The following is a 20,371-nucleotide window of genomic DNA, read 5'->3' on the forward strand; positions in this document are numbered from 1 at the left end:
TTCTCTACGTTGTGTAACTGTCGCTTTGCGATTCATGTTTTATCTCTGAACAAATTTTTCATATCTTAGTTTTAATTTTTCCAGATTTGAACATTAGGAAGTTTTGATGATCACAGAAAAAGTAATATTTGAATGTCTTATTGTTCTGAATTGAATTTTTTTTTGTTCTAGGAAGAGAGACAATGGCTGCTTTTGTTTTCTCTTATAACTTTGTTTTTGTTTCAGCTTCTGCATATTTCCAAGTTCTTCATTCTTGGATTATGAGAATAATAGTCTACACAATTTTAAGTAGTTGCCTTAGATATTGTTTTTGCTTCAGCATCTTCAGTTATTCCTGTAAGTAAACTGCCCTAAAACCTATGAAGACAGAAGAGATTACAGATGCTGGAATCTGGAATAAAATAAATGCTGGAAAAATTCAGCGGGTCAAGCAGCATCTCTGGAGACAAAAGGTGTAAGTCGACATTTTTGGTTGAGACTCTAAAGGTCGATTTTACACCTTTTGCCTCCAGAGAGGCAGCTTGGCCTGCTGAGTTCTGACAGTGTTTTATTTCTGCCCTAACATCTATGTTTTAGAACACACCTTTTGCCCATTATTAAAATATTTTGATTCGCAAGCTGATAATCAAAGCCCTAGTTCCATAAACTAGCTACAGAAATATGCCACAAAGTCAGCTAACATTGGACCATCCTGTCTAATGACTGCCTGCTATACTTAACTGGATTTCAGCTGCAACCTGTGTGACTTTTTGATCAGTAGCAAGCCTGTTGAACTCCTGAACTTCCATTTGGCAAGTTGACCGTGTAACAAGGTTCCATGCCACATGGTGATCATTGGCATATCAAGGGGGCCATGTGACTTTCCCTTGAGTATTCTAATGTAACTTCCTTTATTTCACAGATGAATGACATGGTAATGTTGGTGAAGTTTCTCAGCTGCATCTTTTTCTTCACTCTCCATTTCACAAAGGACACAGCTGAGAAATATCACCTGGGTTTTCATGCCAATTACCTAGGAAGAAGCAGAAATTGATAATTTTAGAATGTTTTAAGAAAGTATGTTACAGCCAGCTTTTGTCTTCATTAATTTCTCACAAAACCTTTGTCTTGATGGCTATTATAGCAGACATAATTGCATACTGTTCACAAAATTACCTCCCACCCCCTAATAGATGTTCTTTTACTCTCCCTTCACCATCCACCCAATGTTACTGATGATCTACGTTAACCTTCTGGCCAAAGAAATTGTGAAACTGGCACATAATGCTTTTTTAAAAAATCTTCATCATGCACAAGATCTTTTGTCTCATGACGGCCAAATTTGACAAACAAGTGTCTGGAATATGTTTTTGTTCTGAAGCTGTTTTGGAAGCATGCTGCATTTATATTCTCATTACATTGCAAGGAAACTTAGGCCTTTTCTTATTAGAAATATTAGTCCATGTCCTTATCACAATGTATTAAATGTTAAAACTTAATCAAACTGAATGTTCATCAACACCAATGTAGATTTTGGACCCTCAATTTTTGTATCTAATTCCAAGTTGGGAGTTCTGGTGAGGTGATAAATAATCTGGAAAACTGGCTGGCTGTTATTAATTCTGGAGTATTTAAAGACTTCTGTTTTTGCAGGAGAAAGACTCATTGTGGCTGGTTTGGTCATAGTTTAAAACTGTATTAAAGATAATAACAAAACATGTCCATAAATTATTAGGTAGCATATGCAGAGAGAGAATGTGTTAATGTTTCTAGTTGAAGACCTTCAAATTGCTTCACTTTTGGTTAATTTTAGAAGAGAAAAATACTTTGTATTGTTGATTGACTTTCTTCATTTTTAGGAAATAGAAGAACAAGAAAGGCGACTGAGAGAGCAAACAAATTTTCTGAGGGAATCATCTGAAAGTTGTTCAAGTAAAGGAAACCTCTTTAGATTGGAAGAGAATAAATGGAAACTATCTCGTGTCTTCCTTGATCAATAGAGTGGATGGCAGTCATTCTGGTAAGTTTTACCAGTAATTAGGATTTCAAGAGACCAGTTTCTTTCTCCCTGAAATTTTAACAGCATGTTTGTTACATGAATCTTGGCGTAGTTGTGCAACTTTTTAATACTTTGTTTCCCCTACATTAAAGTTTAAAATCAAGTCATCTGATCTATTTAAGCACTATTAATTTCTATATGTCTTGCTCAATTTTAATTGTTAAACAATCTTGTATTAGAGCAAAAATGACATCAAATTGTCAATTATGTTAGCACAGTAAGTGAATGTCAATATTATAATTTCTTTGAAATTTTACTTGACTCGGTTACTAACACTTTTAACCTATGAGTCAGAAAACTCCAAAGACTAGAAATATATAGCCTAGTGTGGCTGATATTCAGTGTAATACTGGCAGCATGTTGTATCATTTAAATGAGATACTAGTCCTCTCATCACCACCAAGAAGTGCAAAGAGTTGTCATCAAGATTAAAATCATCCATTCAGCTACTTCCACTGTGCCCTTCCCTTCCTTGAGGACGGTTAAATTTATTTATAACATTCCCATAGCCCACCTGTTTTGGAACTGAAAATAAAGCATATTTTCTCCATGAGTCCAGATTCCTGTTCCTTTTAACCCTGGTCTTTCAAAACTGTCTGTCCAGCTACTCTTCCTGGTCTTTACATCAACTGTTGTTAACCATATCTTTTCCCCATACCTATGGTTATCACTCTTCTCCTCCCAAAAAGAAAGTACTTTGACTGGCATTCTTTCAAACAACCCCTCCATCATCAACTATCATGTCATCTACAAAGGCATTGAATGTGTTCTACCCTCCTAATTCATTCTTGTATTTTCTGAAACTTGTTTGAATCACTTTTAATAAGCATTCCTTTCCACCACTGTAACAACTGTTCTGATCCTTTATGACCAAGACAAAATATGACCTACACCTCCTTATCCTATAGTCACATAGCATGAAATGGGCCATTTGGCTCACCAGGTCCATGCCATCCATCAAGAACCTGCTTACATTAATCCTATTTTATCCTCCCATACTTTCCCATCAACTGCCCTCATATCACACCTTGTACACATGAGGTCAATTTACAATTTACAGTGGCCAGTTAACGTACCAACCTGCATGTCTTTAGGGAGGAAACCGAAGCATGCAGTCACAGGAAGAATGTGCAAACTCCACCCAGATGGCTGGAGCTGTGAGGCAGCAGTTCTATTGGCCTGCACCACTGTGCTGTCCTCTAATTTCTTTTTGCAGTCTTTAACAAGGGTGACTTCAACAATGTCTTCCAATATACAACATTTTTCATCTGGGTTGGACTGTACTCTTCAAGTTGCTTTCTCATTCCTCTAGTTATTATCTCAGCAAAGGCCTCATTCATGCTCCCACACAGCAGACTCTGATGTATCCCTGGTCCCTTTTGCAATAACACCAGTTTCTGCATCTACACTGATGTGATGCTTAGATAAAGATACATTACCTCTTTTGATCCCTCCACTATCTCTTAATTAGCACAGAGTTTTTCCAACATTTGGTACTTGATGAACAGAAATCTCCTTCAACTATGTATTGATAGACTTAAGCTAGTACCTTGGGTCCTTGCTACGATTTCAAGGGTAAACCAATGCGGTCACAGGAAGAACGTGCAAACTACATGCAGAGTCAGGAGGTCAGGATTGAACTGACATCCTCTTCTTTGTCATTTTCTGGAACTGAGCTAGATTGTTCACCACCTTAGTGTATGTTTCACCCTGAGTTGAACTTTAGTCCTTACCACTTTTATTATTGCCCAACTCTGCCTCTGCCTTATTTCTTCCAGACATATTTGTCTTCCGATGTATGCTTGGCTGACCACCACCTCTTACTTTCTACAAGCCTGAGGTTATCCAAAACTCCTCTCAACTTAACTTACACCAAACTTTGATCACCTCTCATTCCTGTGCTTGCTGACATGCCAGGCTCATGGTAAAGCAGTGCCATGATTTTGTTTCACAGCTTTGTATTCAGTTCCCTTCTGTGACCTCTTCTTTCCTTGCAGCTACACCAAGTTCTTGTTTATTCATAAGGAATAAGTACATGGATAACAGAATATTGTAGATATCACTAAGGCCACTGGCAGGGACACTGAGGCTGTAATGACATAGTGGTTGGCCTCTCCATAGATGTAACAACTTCTCTGCAAGTTTCAGCTTGTCACAAAAGCACTCCAGACCCAGGCATTGGCCACAAACTTACCCATGTTCCTTCCCCTCAGTGCTCCCAACCCTGGCTCCAGCCGCACATCAACCATTTGATATTTCACTACTTGCCAGCAAAAGACATAAAATGCAATCCATCTCACAGCCAACAGGATTTGCTGTATCCCACAGGAAAAGGCTCTGGAGGAATGCAAAAAATTTACTAATACTCCCAATAATACACGGATTGACCTCGCGAATATGCTGATCTGTGGATAAGTCAGTGAATAACAAGGACTTGGTTAATCATCTTCAGTTCTACTGTCTTCTGCCTCTCTGCTCACTGCATTTCCTGTTTTAAAACAAAGTAAATAGTCACTCTTGTACTCTTTGTTGCATTTCAGTAGTATGTTGAGTGGACAGTGTGTCTGCCTACAAAATAGACAATACATTGTATCCTTGTGTTACAGCAGTTTGGGTAATGGAAGTTTACCTTTGGAATTCACAAACCACTACCAAAAAATCTGAGATATGGAATAAAAATTTGTTCTTAAAGAGTTTATGTGTGGGGGGGGGGGGGGGGGGGGGGGGGGGGGGGGGGGGGGGGGCGGAGAGGGGAGAGTGGAATCAAATAAACAATATGCAAAAGAAACAACAAATGTTGTCATTTTTTGCCCAGGTTCGCATTAATGGAATTTCCACAATGTAGAAAGTTTTCTAGGAACACAGCCCCTCTGTAATACCAGGGTGTACTATATTTAAATGATTTGTAAACAGCAGAACACTTTGGAATTGAAAGCTGCGAAATGTTTTTTTCCTCTATAATGTTCAAAATATTTGAAAAATAATATTTTTATACACATTGCGTTCTTGTTCTGCCAATTTCTGTTAATTTAAGGCAAAAATTCTTCAGTAACTTATTTGAATGCGTAATTATGCTTGAGCTTTGGAAGAAATTGACTTGATTCAAGCTTTATCATGGGATCCCCCGAATGCATAGGACCCTAGACTTTGGAAAAGTAGTTATCATTTTTATTTGTCCAATCTTGACTTTTGAAAGATTTTCCTATAAGTTGATAGTATGTGAAAACCATGATATGGTGGGTGTGCAGTGACGTGGTGACTGTTATACTTTTCCTTTCCCCAATATTTTGTATTGTATTATATGCTAACTTTTTTTTTCCAGTGCTCACCAGCAATTCAATAAGCCCTGACTCTTCATTCAATCGATGGGGAGTTAGGGATGATGAAGTCCAGTCTTCCAGTTTCGTTGGCAGGCTGAGGAGTAGGTGGTCACAGGTGAGAAGAAACTAAATAGTTCACTGTCATTGGGTTGTATTTCTAGAATTTGGAAATACAGTGAGAGGGTCAGTAAGCTTATTACATTCAAGTTGTTCTTGGTATCTCCAGTATCTTTTATGATTAACAGTCAAATCTCACTTAAAGCAATTTGGATGTACGCAAATATTCCAAGCAAATAAAACATTTTAGTATATAAATGAAGGGAATAATTTGCAGATTTTAACTTGCAGATACTAAATGCCGTGCTTAATCTCTGTTTAGCAAAAGATTATAACCTTCAGCAGAAATTAAGTTTTCATTGAGACTGAAGAGCATGAGAACATAAGAACTAGTACTTTTTACTTGTAGTTTACAAAATTTAACAAGTTGTTGTTTTGTTGACCATGCAAGTTCTAAAAGTAAACTGTACATATTCCTAATTTTTTGGTGCAGAATATACCAGTTTAAGTATGTGCAAAAGAGAGAGTAATATGACATGTAACAAGAGGATAAAATCTAGGAGGATTAAGCCATTTGTCACTTCAAGTCTCCTCACTATATGATAAAATGTCATAGAGTAATACAGCATGGAAACAGGCCCTTCAGCCCAACTTGTCCATGCTGACCATGGTGCCCACCAAGCTACTCCTATTTGCCCATGTTTGGCCCATATCCCTCTAAACCCCTTCTATCCATGTACTTATTCAAAAAAAAAACATTTGGATGTTGTTTTTGTATCATCCTCTACCACAATCTCTGGCAGCTCATTCCTTATACGCACCACCCTCTGCATGAAGAAGTTTCCTCTTGGGTCCCTTTTAAATCTTACACCTCTCGCCTTAAACCTATGGCCTCCTAGTTTTTGTTTCCCTGGTCTGGGAAAAGATTGTCCATTCGCCCTATCTATGCCCCTTGTGATTTTATACACCTCTATAAGGTCACCCCTCTATGTTCCAAGTCCTTGCCTGATCAACCTGTCCCTATAACTCAAGCCCTCAAGTCCTGGCAGCATCCTTGTAAATCTTCTCTGCACTCTTTCCAGTTTGATGTCTTTCCTGTAACAAGGCAACCAAAACTGTACACAATACTCCATGTGCGGTGTCACCAACATCTTGTACAAATGTAACATAATGTCCTAACTCCTATACTCAATGCCCTGACTGACGGAGGCCGGCATACAAAATGCTGCCTTCACCACCCTGTCTATCTGTGATGCTGCTTTCAGCGAACTACACCTAGGTCCCTCTGTTTCACAACACTCCCCAGGTCTGGCCATTCACTGTACAAGTCCTACCCTGGTTTGACTTGCCAAAGTTCCACACTTCACACTTGTCTGAATTGAAAGCCATTTATCTAGCTCACCAAGTTTACCTTGTAATTATCGATAACATTCTTCACTTTCTAGAATACCACCTATTTTAGTATCATCCACAAACTTACTAACCATGCCTTGCACATTCACATCCAAATCATTTATATAAATAATGAACAGCCAAGGTCCCATATTCTACCCCGCCCCAGCACTAACCTCTGTGGCACACAGGCTGACCGTTTTCTTCAACTCTTATTCTGCACAGTCCCTTTATTCCCTTGGAGCACAAAAATCTGGTTCCTGTCGTGACTGTATTCAATGAGCAAACGTTCATACCCTTTTGGGGTGGTAGCTCCAATAATTCTTGATCCTTTGGGTGATTTTTTTCTCCTCATCTCAATCCATAATTGCTGAACCTATATTTTCTAACAAGTGGAAACATCTTCCCATCATCTACCCTCTGAATCCATTTAAGTGCTTGCATGGGATTTATATCAATTTGCAAGATTATCCATCGTTATACAAAATTTAGGGACTGTTGGCCTACTGAATCTCCTTGTGGGGCAATCTCCTCATCCCAGAAATCAACCTTTATTATTGTCCTTATGAACAAGAATATATTCTTAGTTAAGGTGACCAAAACTATATGCAGTACTTCAGGTGTAATCCCTTTTGTTATTTAAGTTAACTTTACATTCAAATTCCCAGTTGATTCTGTACCTGCACGTTAACTCTGATTCATATCCATGGACACTAAGATCCCTGATATCAATGATTCCTGAGTGTCTCACTTTTTAAAAAAAAATCTGATTTTCTACTTCAAGGCAGAAAACTTTCTTTGCATTATTCATTCCATCTTATCCATTCACTTAATCTTTCTGTAACTATGCTCTGCCTTTTACAGTTTACTTTCTAACCTAGCTCACGATCCTTGCAGCACCCCATTATTTAACGTTTATGAATGCAAACAAGTTTATTCCCTGTTTTCTGTCCATTGCTTCTCAATCCACGTTCATATATAACTCCTAACTGTATGAGCCCCATTTTTTTTATTGTAATCTCTTGTTCAACACCCTTACTAAATGCTTTTTGAAAATATAAAGGACACCACATTCATGGATCACTCTTTATCTATCCTGTTAGTTTTAAAAGTTAACTTTTAATTGACAGATTCGTTAAACGCAATCATAAGGAATGACATTAGCAAAATATGTGTGGAGCCAGAAGATATAGGTGTGGTCCTAACTGAATACTTTTCATTTGTGTTCACAATGGAAGTGATTTTTGTAGTTGGAGAATTCACTGAAGGGGTATGTGGAAGTCCAGTGCAGGTCTCCATTAGTAAAGAGGAGGTACTTGATGCCTTTGTGCTCTTAAAGGTGAATGAGTCCCCAGGACCGGATAGGACTTTTTTCCCCAGGCTGCTACAGGAGGCAAGGGAAGAAATTGCTGGGGCTCAGGTTGAGACTTTTAAATCTTCACTGGACACAAAGGAGGTACCAGATGACTGGAGGACAGCAAAAGTATTCCCCCTTGTCAAGAAAGGCAGCAGGAAAAGCCTGGTAACCATAGACCTGCATGCTGAACATCAGTGGTAGGGAAGATACTGGCTCACTGCCACTCCTGATGGATTTTCCAACTCCTGCTTCCATTTAGCTTGGAAAATCAAGTCTGCAGAGTTTAAATTCAAATGATTCCCAAAACTGGAGTGAGACATTTAAAATTCTAATTTAGGACCCTCATCTCTCCACAGTGGATTATTCTAATGTATTCAAACGTGCCATGTTTTGGGCAGCTTGGTATTAAGTTTCACCTTTTTATCAGTTTGTCTGATCTCTCTTTCACGTAGTTGGGAGATGATGTTGAGATCACGTGCAGGTGCACACATGCACACACATGCACTTCATATAAAAATAACCTGGGCTATGTGCACCAGTCCAAAAATATAAACTTCACATGTTTTATGGAGCTTGATTCTGAAACGGGAGTTTGTATGTTAATGGCAAATCTGGACTATCTGGGTATGACCATTTACCTTCAATAGTTAGTAAATTTTCATTGCCAGCTGTGCCTTTTGGTCAACAAATCTACAGACAGGAAAAACCATCAATAGCGATCAAAATTTAGTGATGCGACGCACACAAAATGCCGGAGGAACTCAGCAGCTCAGGCAGCATCTATGGAGGGAAATATACAGTCGATGTTTCGGGCTGAGACCCTTCACCAAGACTGGAAAGAAAGAGGACAGATATCTAGAATCTTTTGTGTGTATTGCTCCAGATTCCAGCAACTGAATCTCTTGTGTCAAAATTTAGTAATGATTGCTTTGTGAGGAAAGGCTATGTGTGGCTATAATTTTCTTTAGAGCAAATGAAAAACAGTTATTTGAGAAACTTGATATTTGAGTTGTGGTGCCATTCATATGAAATAAATGTCTTTCAGATGAATACACCAGAAAGCCAACACAAATTTAATAAGATTACAGCTCTGGCAAAAGGATTTCTAACCCGCAGACTGATGAAAACAGTGAAACTAAAACAGCTTCAGCAGACTGTAAAAGTAAGAAATTTAAAACTTGCACAATCTTTGGATTGCAGATAAGAAACCCCATACTCAAAGAAATCATAGTTTGATTTATCATGTCTGTCCCTGCCCTTAAGATTTGTCAAATTTATCCCCCGTCCCTACTCTTTCCCATAGTTGTAAAATCAAATTCCCTTCTGAGGTTTTCAAATACAGTTGGGATAAAACTTTTATTTTTAAAACAATTTCTTGCACATCAAACTTTTTACTGTTGAATTTCTGATGATGGTGATTATTTAAAAGTTTTGTGTAACTGTTTATTTGTTGAAGGATACCATGGAATTTATAAATAACTTGCAGACAGAAACGCCCTTGAAGAGAGGTGCAGTTTCATCACAAGATATTTCGCTGCAGGAAAGAGTTGTTGCTCAGGTATTTAACCAAATTGGTTACAAGTGAAAGGAATAAGCTTGTGCAAAGAACAGGAGTGACTATTCTGATTTCTTTTTTTCTCCCCAGTTGCGAGCTGCACTTTATGAGATACATGACATCTTCTTTGTATTAAATCCTAATGAGAGAATGCAGATATTATCTCAAGATCGGGAAATTCGCAAAGAAAAACAACTGAGGCAAATGGTAAATTTTTCTGTGATTCAGTGAAGTATGAATTTATGCATGTTAATTTGTTGTTATGTTAACATATAACTTGAAACATTTCATTGTATTTCCAAGCATATCATTTCCCTGATATGAACTTCTTTTAAACAAAAGATAGATTGATAGCAACTAGAGTAAGAAAAGCAGTAAAGTCCTCATTAAAGTCTTTAATGCAGATACTATTGTGAGGATTTGTAACAGGAAATTTGTAGGCATGTGAGAGAATAAAATGATATGTCACAGGGAATAAGACTAGAGAAATTGAGTGATGGGTTTGCTCTACCGAGAGGGAAATCCAATGCTTAACACTTGGTACCTGAAGGCACAGCCACAAGTGCTGAACTGACTAAAGTCCAGGATTTGGAGACCGGAATTGGATTAGTGCAGGTATCCCAAATTATAAATCAGGATGAAGGAGATTAGAGAAGGATGGGTGGGGTGGGGGGGGGGGGGGGGTTGGTGGGGAGCATGAGACAATAGAGGCATTTGATAAGTGAGAATTTTAAAATTAGTTGCTGGTTCAATAAGCCTATGGACAGTGTGTGAATGGACAATGCAAATTATGACATGGGAAATGGAATTTTTGATGACACTGCTGAATAGAATGAGGGAAGCCAGCCATGACTTCATTTGAATGGTCAGATCTAGAGGTAACAAAGCCCCGGATGACAGTTTCAGCTGAAAATGACTTGAGGCAGCAGTGGAGATGTACAATGTCTGGAACTCTGAGCCATTAAAATAAAGCAAAGGTGGGTGGTTAGCATGCTTTATAAGTACCTTTTACTTGATTCATTTTACTTTTTGTGTCCCTCATTCTTTGACTTTTTTTCCTTTTTCTCCTTAGGAGAAATGGAAGAGTCCTAAAGAAAGAATAGCCCTTTCAGTTGCAACGCAGAAATCTTTAGACAGAAAAAGGCAAATTAAGTAAGTGGCAGTATTGCAGTGCATGTGTAATTGTGTATATAATTCTAAACTGTTACAGTGAAACTTTTGTATTCCTGAGGAGTTGGTGGAAAAACATGCCGGTACTTTTGCCAACAAAGCCCGATTTGAAGATAAACACATGGCACTGCATTTGGAGACTTGGTTTTATCTTGTCAGAATTTGATCAGTTTTGTCTTGTATCTTCAAGGGCTGCTGAAGTGGGAATAACTAGTAAACAAAAGTCACAAGCGAAACAAAAGGCTTCATGTGAAACCAGGTATGAAGAGAAGTAGATTACTAGAAAAGCTATTTTGTTGTATAAAATAAAATCACTCATTTGTACTATTGCTCATTTGCAGAATTCTTCAACCAAGTCAGGGGCAGAATGCCCCAGCTCAAAGACTACTACACAGACAAGGGTAAGGCAGAATGGATACATTTTAGTTGATTTTCGCTTAAACTTTTGTTTCACAGATCAAAATTAACGAAAATACTGTTCTGGATGGTTAGGTAGTTCTTATTGGAACTTGATTACTAATGGATTTGTATGTTAAATGGTAGGCATCCCTATTTATGTAAAAATGCTGAATTTCTTTGTCAGTACTTTAAGTCATGCAGTATCTACTTTTTTCACAGATTTACTTAAAATACAGCTCTGAAATCTTGGTTCCTTATTTGGTTCTAGACCTATTCCAAGTTTAAAGTTTAGAAATGAAAGAGTGTTAGTCCAGATCTTAGTTGCCTCTCAGCCAAAAGGTGTGGGTTCACTCTTCATTCCATAATTGTTTCATGTAATGGAGGCTGACAATTTAGCATGCTTTCGTGGAGCATCCAAGCTTGCATTCATTTCTCCGTCAAGAGATTAGCTGGTTGGTCATTTTATTGGTGGGCTTAGCATATTGACTGCTGTTTAGCATACAAAAGAACCATGGCATTGCTACAGAGAGATCCATTGCCTATGAAGCACTGAGCTATCCTGAGCATGTGATAGTAGTAATCTAAATGCATTTTTTTGTGAATTAAATATTACATTCTGCTATCAAAGTATCTTTTAATTATCATTTTAGGTCTGTAGTACCTAGATCAGCTGTATCTTTTTCTTCACTTACGCTTTTATTATCCAGCTCTACATGAAGTTGTGTTTTAAATCAAGTTGCCAAAGGATGAATGTAATAGGAAGTAAGGTCAAATTGCAACATGCATATAAATTAATTCCCTTCATTTCCTATCCTAAAGTGATCAAAATATCTGTAGGGATTGAAATTTTCATCTGAAGACATAACTCCAACTTTATTGATTAATCTACTTTGTCAAATTTGGCTGCAATGGTATATTGCAGTAAAGGAGCATTCTGCCTCTTGGGTTTTATTTTCAGATAGCCAGCCATCTGTAATGTTTAACTCTCTCAGCCAAATTATTGAGAAAGTCCATGCCTCTGTTCCTATCTATCTACCCAAATCCAGAGAGCTCAGATTCTTTAACAAGTCGATTGTCAACAATGACCAGTACCCTGTAATGCTGAGTACAGGCCTGGTTCCAGTTTCAAGGCAACTGGATTCCCATGCTGCTCTTGCTCCAGCTGCAGCCACTGAAGCTGAACACACTTTAAACAGCTGAAAGAGATCTAAAGAGCCCTGTTGCAGTAAGAGAAATGGTCAGAAGAGCAAGAAAGAAGAGAAGTTCTGTCAATGGACCATGTTCCTCTTGCATGTTTGGGGCATAATTCTCGTACTTTAACCTTGGTGGGAAATGATGTGTGATGTTGTAGTGCTTTACTAAGGACAAACTCATTGATACCTGCCAATTACCAGCATCGGTACTACAGTCTCTGCCAGAATAAATACCTCAATGGCTGTGAAAGTAATTGCAAAAACTGCTCGAGTTATTAGCAACAATGATCCAGATATTAAGAAGTTTCACAGGCACTTGAAATTATTTTGTAGAAGACACTGGTCTAAATATTTGGTTTTTAAAAATAAACCAGTGATATGCAGTTAAAAATTGAATTTACCTAGAGCAATTTTGTGCACATTTCTGACACAGCACATGGGGAAATTCATCTCCTCATTTTGTGTCCATTTTTAGTTCTCTACATTGTTTTATTCTTCTGTACGACTTCCCTAAAAGACATGAACAGTAGTGCAACATGCAAATTCCAACCTTGCTAGTCTGAAGATGATTGCTTATTTATTTCACAGAACAATCAAGCTTTACTCACCAAAGGACCGACAACCAAATTGTTCATCCCTATTGCTATCTTAGACCTCTTTCATAATGTGTGCATTAACTGTTTTGCCCATCGAGGTATAGGTTGTATTTACTTAAGCTTCATAGCCTCTGGATCGGTCCATGCTACTACTGCTTAGGATGACTCACAACTTGTGCACCACCACCTTCCCCTCCCACCCCCCCACTTCAGTTTCCTGCATCCCCTTAAATTTGCAGGGGGTGACCACTGGTTACTGCATTCTGTACCCCTTTAAACTCACTGGATGCACTGGAAAATTTATTGTACCACTGTATAACATAATTAAAAGTGTGTTGGGGTATTAATAGGAGTAATATCCAATAGTCTGGAATATCTGCCAATTCGGCCTTGCTAAAGTCTCAAGCTTGCTGGACTATTGGTGTTTTATTGTTCTAGTAGTCATCAATAAATCTGAGAACTTTATAGTAAAAATGTATGGCCATCATAAAGTTTATATTACCAAACTTGAAGTTTTGTTTCTCTCTAGTCCAAATTATTGTAACAATGATCCACTAATTATTACCTTGAATGTTGTTATCTGGTGATTAACTAGCTGCAGACACTAGTATAATATATTTTAAGTGATTGATAGAAATCTTAAAATTCTTCTACATTGCATTCCTTTTCAAAAAAATATGCTTATGTCTTGCAATTTTTTTTACATTCACTCCAAATATCTCAAGTTCACCAAAGTATGTAATTGCTTTTCTCTGTAGCCTCTCCAGTACCACTTTTGATTACAGGAAGCACATTTGATTGCCTTTTGTATGAAAAGAAAGTGTGAGGGGACAGCCAAGGGAGGGTGATGTATTTATAATGTTGAAAAGTATCTTTTTGTTGCATTTTCAAACTTGTTATTATAGTCAGACTGCAGCCAGTCAGATATCTAGAATCATCAGTGTAGTATTATTTCTAAATTCCTGATCAATCATCTTGGTAAAATTATTTTTACTTCACCAAAAGTGCCTGAAAATAGCAAATCAAAGTGACTAAAGATGTCAACAATTGGAAAAAATACAGACTTAATATCTTCCATTTGTTACAACTCCTTCAAGGGAGCAGGCTAATATAGTTCATTTCATCTTTCAGAAAGCCTTGCAAACATGTCTTGCAGAGCACATTCGATGTCATTTGTGACACAGTCTAAACTGAAGAACGTGTACAGCTAGCTAACAATGTGCCAGGACACCAATTAATTCTCTAATTGCATGTTATCTATAGTTTTTTTAAAGCAATTATTGAAAGATCATTACTGATTTTTAATAAAACTACAGTGCTGTTAAGAAAAAGTTGCTATTAACTGCTAGAATTTCTAGATTTTTTTCTTTAACACTTCAGTAACATTTCCAAGAATATTGTGTAAAATTAAAATGGATTGATAACTTCATTGAAATCCATGCTAGCTCTTTTAGTAACAATTGAGATGCATTGAAAGTATCCACTCACATATTTTCCTTTTTTGATTAGAGTCCACACTTCTAAAAAGGGGGTTGAAAAGAATAGAGAGAGGGACTCAGAAAGCAGATTTCCTAGGAAAACTGTTCCAGGTGTGTTGTTGAGTATTTGATGACATCCAGCCATCTTCTATTTTCGGTTTCATGCTTTTTACCTTTATTTGTTGGATTCAAGTTAACTTCTATTTATTTAAGTTTTTGCTTCTTGCACTTTTCCTATATTTTGTCATTTGTCTGTTCTAATGATTTGAATTTCATTCATTTTTTAAAAATTTTTATATGGCGTGCTGCACCTGGAATAGGCAGGCACCTTTGGCACCACTGTGTTGATTCACCTGGTTTTAAAAAAGAAAGCATCCTGGGAGGTTACTTCATTTATGTGGGGAGGTACCTTGTTTTTATTACAACTATCCTCTGCACTAGTTAATTTACACACTTTCTTCGAGTTTCATGTTCAGTTTAGTGCAGATATCTAGATAAATATCATTTATATTTGTTTCATTTGCTTTTCCTTCAATCTTTTTCCACTCTGCTCTGGGAAAAAGTGATTTTCTTTTTGATAGAGTAGGCTCTAAGAAATTACAAATGTTCATGGGCGCACCTATTTCCTGTTTAAATTATGTGCTGACTTGAAATAATTACTTTCTGGGAGTATGCATGTTAATCTGGTTAGAATATCCATTGTATATGGCAATTTTTTAAACTGCATTTATTGACATTCTGCCTGAATATGCTACTTTGAAGTTTAGCAAAAATACTAAGGTACACGATTAAATTTTGTTAACTAATAGAATTTTGTTAACTAATATTGAATCATAATGAAAATTGCAAGTGCCGTAATAAAATGTCCTTAATTAAAACATAATTTTTTTATCAAGTTGCTTGTGTTACAAATCAGAAAGGAACCAAGATACGCATTCTAAATGAAATTGTAGGGTCTTGAATGCAAAGGAGCCCCTTAGTTTGAAAATTGACTGACAATCCCTCTATATTTCAGCTCTGCGATTTCTCACCATTTTAAATAAGGTGATTTTGTCCTGTCAAAATAGACGTTTCCACATTTTCCCACATAATACTCCATTAGCAAGATCTTTGCCCACTCACCTTTTGAAGCTTATGTCTTCTGCACAACTATTTTCCTATCTATCTTGTCATCAGCAAATGGGTTTTTCTTGTCTACATCCAATTATGTATAATATCAGAGTTATATAGCATAGAAACAGGACCTTCAGCAACTGATCCGTTCTGACCATGATGCCTATCCCATTTGCCCGCGTTGAGCCTGTATCCCTCTACTCTTTTCATATCCAAGTACCTGTCTAAATGCCTTTTTAAATGCTGTAATTATATCTACAGTAAACCCCTCCATTCCAGGCAACATCCTGGTGAATCTCTTGTGCACTCTTTCTATTGCTATCCTTCCCGTAGTGTGGCGACCAGAACTTCACAATACTCCAAGTGTGGCTTGACCAATGTTATGTATATCTGCAACATGACGTCCCAACTCTTATACTCAGTGCCTTGGCCTGTGAAGGCAAGCATGCCAAATGGCTTCCTCACTACCCTATCCAACTGGGTTGCCACTTTCAGAGAGCTGTGAACTTGCACCCCAAGGTCCCTCTGTACATCAACCACCCCTGAGGTTCCTAACACTTTATACGTCCTGTTGGTACTTGACATCCAGATATACAAAGTAATGCAGCTTGGGATTAAATTCTATCTGCCACTACTTCGCACAGCTTTCCAACTGATTTATGTCCCTCTGATCCTTTTAAATCTTCGCTATCTACAACACCAATTTTTGTGTCAGCAGCAAACTTACTGATCGATCCCCCTATATTTCTATCCAATATATGACAAACTCAGTGCTACCAGCACTGATCCCTGTGGTACACTACTGTTTGTAGACTTGCATCAGGATAAACACCCTTCAACTACTACCCTCTGCCTCCTGTCACCAAGCCAATTTTGGAGCCAATTTGCCAACACACTTTCCCAGGTGCCCTAACCTGGACCAGCCTACTGTGAGGGACATTGTCAAAAGCCTTGCTAAAGTCAATGTAAACCATGCCTACTGCACTACTTTCATTGATTTTTTTTAATTACCTCCTGATAAAACCTAATCAGGTTTGTAAGAAAGGATTCCCCCCCTGCACAAAACTATGTTGACTCCTAATCAGTCCATGCTGTTCCAAGTGAACATAAATCCTGTCCCTTAGAATTTTTTCTAATAACTTCCCTGCTATTGATATAAGGCTCACCAGTCTGTAGTTTCCTAGTTTATTCCTTTTTTTTTGAATAAGGGAACAACGTTATCTATCCTCCAGTTTTCTGGTACCTCGCCCATGGTTAACAAAGATGCAATAATCTTTGTTAGATTCCCAGCAATCTCCTCCCTTCTGATTAGCATCCTGGGATTGATCCTGTCAGGCCCTGGGGATTTACCCACCCTAATGTGTGCCAATATCTCTAACATTTCCTCCTTCCTAACACAGATGTTCCAGAATATCATTATGCCGCTCCTTTAACTTTCTATCCTTCACATCCTCCTCCCTGGTGAATATCGATGAAGTATTGTGAAACATTGATGCCCGTTGCACAGCTCTTACCTGTTAAGTTTCTCAGTCCTCCAGTATGTTGCCCCCACCCTAAATGGTCCTTGCCACGGCACCTTATCAAATGCCTTCTGGAAATCCAGATTTAGTACTTCATTGGTTCCCCTTTATCCAAAGTGCATGTTACTTCAGAGAACTACAATAAATTGGTCAAAGGTGTCTTTCGCAAAACTAGAAATTTTTCCAAGTGCCTTGCTAAATTGTCCCTAATAACAGCTTTAACATTTACTCAATGACATGTTGCATAACTGCTCTGTAGATTTCCACTTTCCCTTTTTTTGAATAACTGTTTAAATGTAATATTTGTTGTAACTTGCCAAAATCAAACTTATTACAGATCACTGGTAATGTAAATAATACATCATGGAGATCTTTCTAAGCTGAGGGCTAACATTACTCAAATTTCACTTTCATTTCATCACAAATTTCATTTTGAGCAGTGTAAGAATGAAGGAACTACAAGTCAATTATAGTGGGCTCCTCTCTACCGTAATTGACAGTCTTTGACCACGTACCATTGATTTCATGTACCTAGTCTCTCACCCCTTCCTCCTGAACAGAGATCCCCTGGTCTTCAGATGTGTTCAACATGTCATCCTTTGCAATATCTGCCAGCTACAATGAGATTCCACCATCAGACAAATCTTCTCTTCCCCTCGCCTCCACTTCCAGAATTTAAGGGATTGTTCCCTTCTTGATTCCTGGTTCATTCTTCTGCCCTCATCGACCACTCCCCTTACAGCAATTTGCCAAGCAGCACTTTTTACCTCTTCCCTTCCCACAATTCAGGAACTATTCCCAAACAATTCTAAGTGAAGAATGATTCACCTGCACTTCCGATCTGCATTCGATATTCACACTGTGGTCGCCTTTACATTGAGAAGCCATATGCAGATTGGGTGACTGCTTTGTCTGCGTGGGCAACTCTGAGCTCTCAGTTACCTGCCACTTAAAGTCTCCACTCCATTCCCATTCTTACCTATCTGTCTGTGCCTAGTCCACTGTTACAATGAGCCCGACATAATCATCTTCCATTTGGGCATGTTGTAACCTTTTGGACTAGATATGGAATTCTACGACTTCAAGTAGCTCTTTCTCAGTGTTTCAGAACTGTCCATTTCTATTGCAAATCACTCATCTGTGATATTGTCTCAGTTCTTTTTCTCTCCATTAGTACAGGATAATCTGCTGAGCATGCCTTACAGCGCTGCATTTTTGCAACTTTTATATTCCTTTTGTTTGATTTCTCCTTCTCTCACTTCTTAGCTTGTGTTCATTTTCTCTCTTTCTAACTTCGCCTATTAATCCACTGACCAGGTGACTTCTACAGCATTTCCTTGGTAACTCTGGCCATGCCTAATTAGTGATTTCCACCCCCCTCCCCCCCCCCCCCCCCCCCCCCCCCCGGGTCCTATCCATCATCCCATCATCCCCTCATCCCCACCCCCAATCATCAAAACCTCTGCAACTTAAAACTTTTTTGACAAAGGGTCTTTAATCTGCAATGTTAACTCTATCTCTTTCTGCAGATACTGCCTGATCAACATTTTCTGTTATGACACTAATGCATCCTGGCTGTGAAATAGTTTTGCAAGAATAATATTGAAGCAACATTGAGCTGTAGACCAGTAATCAATCATGGCTTTTGCTGAATTACTTGTTTCTTTTTTAAAAAAAATTGCAGAATGTAACAAAATTCCTTGTGAAATTTCTCTGACAAAGATTGTTTTATTCTGATGCATAGGTGGTTTTACTACACCTTTCAATGCTCTGATTCGTTACATATATTATATTTTGGCCCTTAATTCTGCTATCTGTTAATTGTCATTCATTACTGCAGAATCCACTTAATTTTAAGCTCTGTATTTTAACTTAAACAAAACTTCAAGAATTATTAATTCAAAAGTCTTTTTTCTGATTATTAAAGGAGTATGTCCAGGAAGAGCGCTGAAAACAAAGTCAAGCATTACGACACGCTGAGGAAACAGCACTCAGTAGGATGAATGGTGCTGCACAGTTGCTTGACATTTGAAAAGATCCATCTTTCAATAAAAAAAAATTGTAATGAAATGCTGTTACTCTATTTGAAGAAATTTTGCAAGTGTCAAACTTTCTAAATTCTCACTAAATAATTATTAACAATTCTGTACCTCACAAACTGAAAGGCATACACTCCAAGAATTTCATCAAAGTGCATCTGTTAACAACTAGATGGTCTAGTTGTTTCTTGCACTGATTTTATATATTTGTGTGACTGAAGAGGGACTGTTGTTAGAAATAGTATCTCAAATGTATTTGGTTTTCTCTATTGTCTGTAAACTAAATGTAGAATTTACTTTCTCTTTCTTGATGTTAAAAATGCAGCTGTTAAAGGGAGAATTTACTCTGAAATGCATTAACTTTTGGGTTAATTCGGCCAAAACTCTGCAAAATGTTCCATTGTAATATTTGCATACTAACTTTAATTATTGAAGCATGCACTTAAACAAATGACAAGATTTTCTCAAGCATTATGATGAATTCTTACCTAGATAACTAAAAGACCTTGCGTTTGACAGATGCCATTTCCAGTCAATGCAAATGAATATTTCTTGGTTATATAAATAACCTCTTATTTATGTTTAAATCGCGTTGTTTTGTTGCCAATAATTTTATTTTTTTATAATGTTTCAATTATGTATTTATGTTGTGCATGTTGCAAAATAAACTATTTGACTATTTGCATTTTTGAAGGCTTTTTGCAATAAATTACTTAGATTCAAAAATCTAAGTTTTTAAAGTCTTCAGATTGAGCTGATTTAATTTCTGTTCGCATATCACACGCACACAAATAACATTTTTTTTAAAAAACACTGATTTTTCAAGCAAGATTTCCCTCTTTTGCAGGCACAAGCTTGAAATTTAGAACTGATGGTTTTATAATTGTGTAATTTTGGTAGTTAACTGTTAAATCTGGATTTGATGACAGTAGAAGTTTTGTTTAAATGGGGGAAACCATATAGACAAGAGGATTGTTATGTGAAGATGAGGTGAGTCTTGATGTTCTTTGTGACTGGTCAGCCCATGGCATTTACTGACACATGCATTGCCATTTTATCGGTATCAGGTCTTGCTCCATAATAGCCGTCTGACTCTCAGTTGATGTGAAGAACTGGATTTTGAAAATCACACAGATGGGGTGAT

At 37.6% G+C, this 20,371-nt stretch overlaps 1 protein-coding gene across 1 annotated transcript in view; it reads left to right on the plus strand.

Annotated features, from left to right (window-relative positions):
- LOC127573395 (centriolar coiled-coil protein of 110 kDa-like) overlaps window positions 1-19,970 on the plus strand; it is a 54,774-nt gene extending 34,804 nt beyond the window's left edge. Inside the window, 11 exon segments of the mRNA XM_052021579.1 lie at window positions 1,839-1,919; window positions 1,921-1,999; window positions 5,361-5,473; window positions 9,210-9,326; window positions 9,621-9,722; window positions 9,810-9,926; window positions 10,792-10,871; window positions 11,080-11,148; window positions 11,231-11,290; window positions 14,587-14,666; window positions 19,116-19,970. Of these exon segments, the coding sequence (XP_051877539.1) occupies window positions 1,839-1,919; window positions 1,921-1,999; window positions 5,361-5,473; window positions 9,210-9,326; window positions 9,621-9,722; window positions 9,810-9,926; window positions 10,792-10,871; window positions 11,080-11,148; window positions 11,231-11,290; window positions 14,587-14,666; window positions 19,116-19,168 (951 nt within the window). The 3' untranslated portion in view covers window positions 19,169-19,970.
- The last annotated feature ends 401 nt before the right edge of the window (window positions 19,971-20,371 follow it).

The sequence above is a fragment of the Pristis pectinata genome, chromosome 8 (assembly GCF_009764475.1).
Source record: "Pristis pectinata isolate sPriPec2 chromosome 8, sPriPec2.1.pri, whole genome shotgun sequence".
NCBI classification, from domain to species: Eukaryota; Metazoa; Chordata; class Chondrichthyes; order Rhinopristiformes; family Pristidae; genus Pristis; species Pristis pectinata.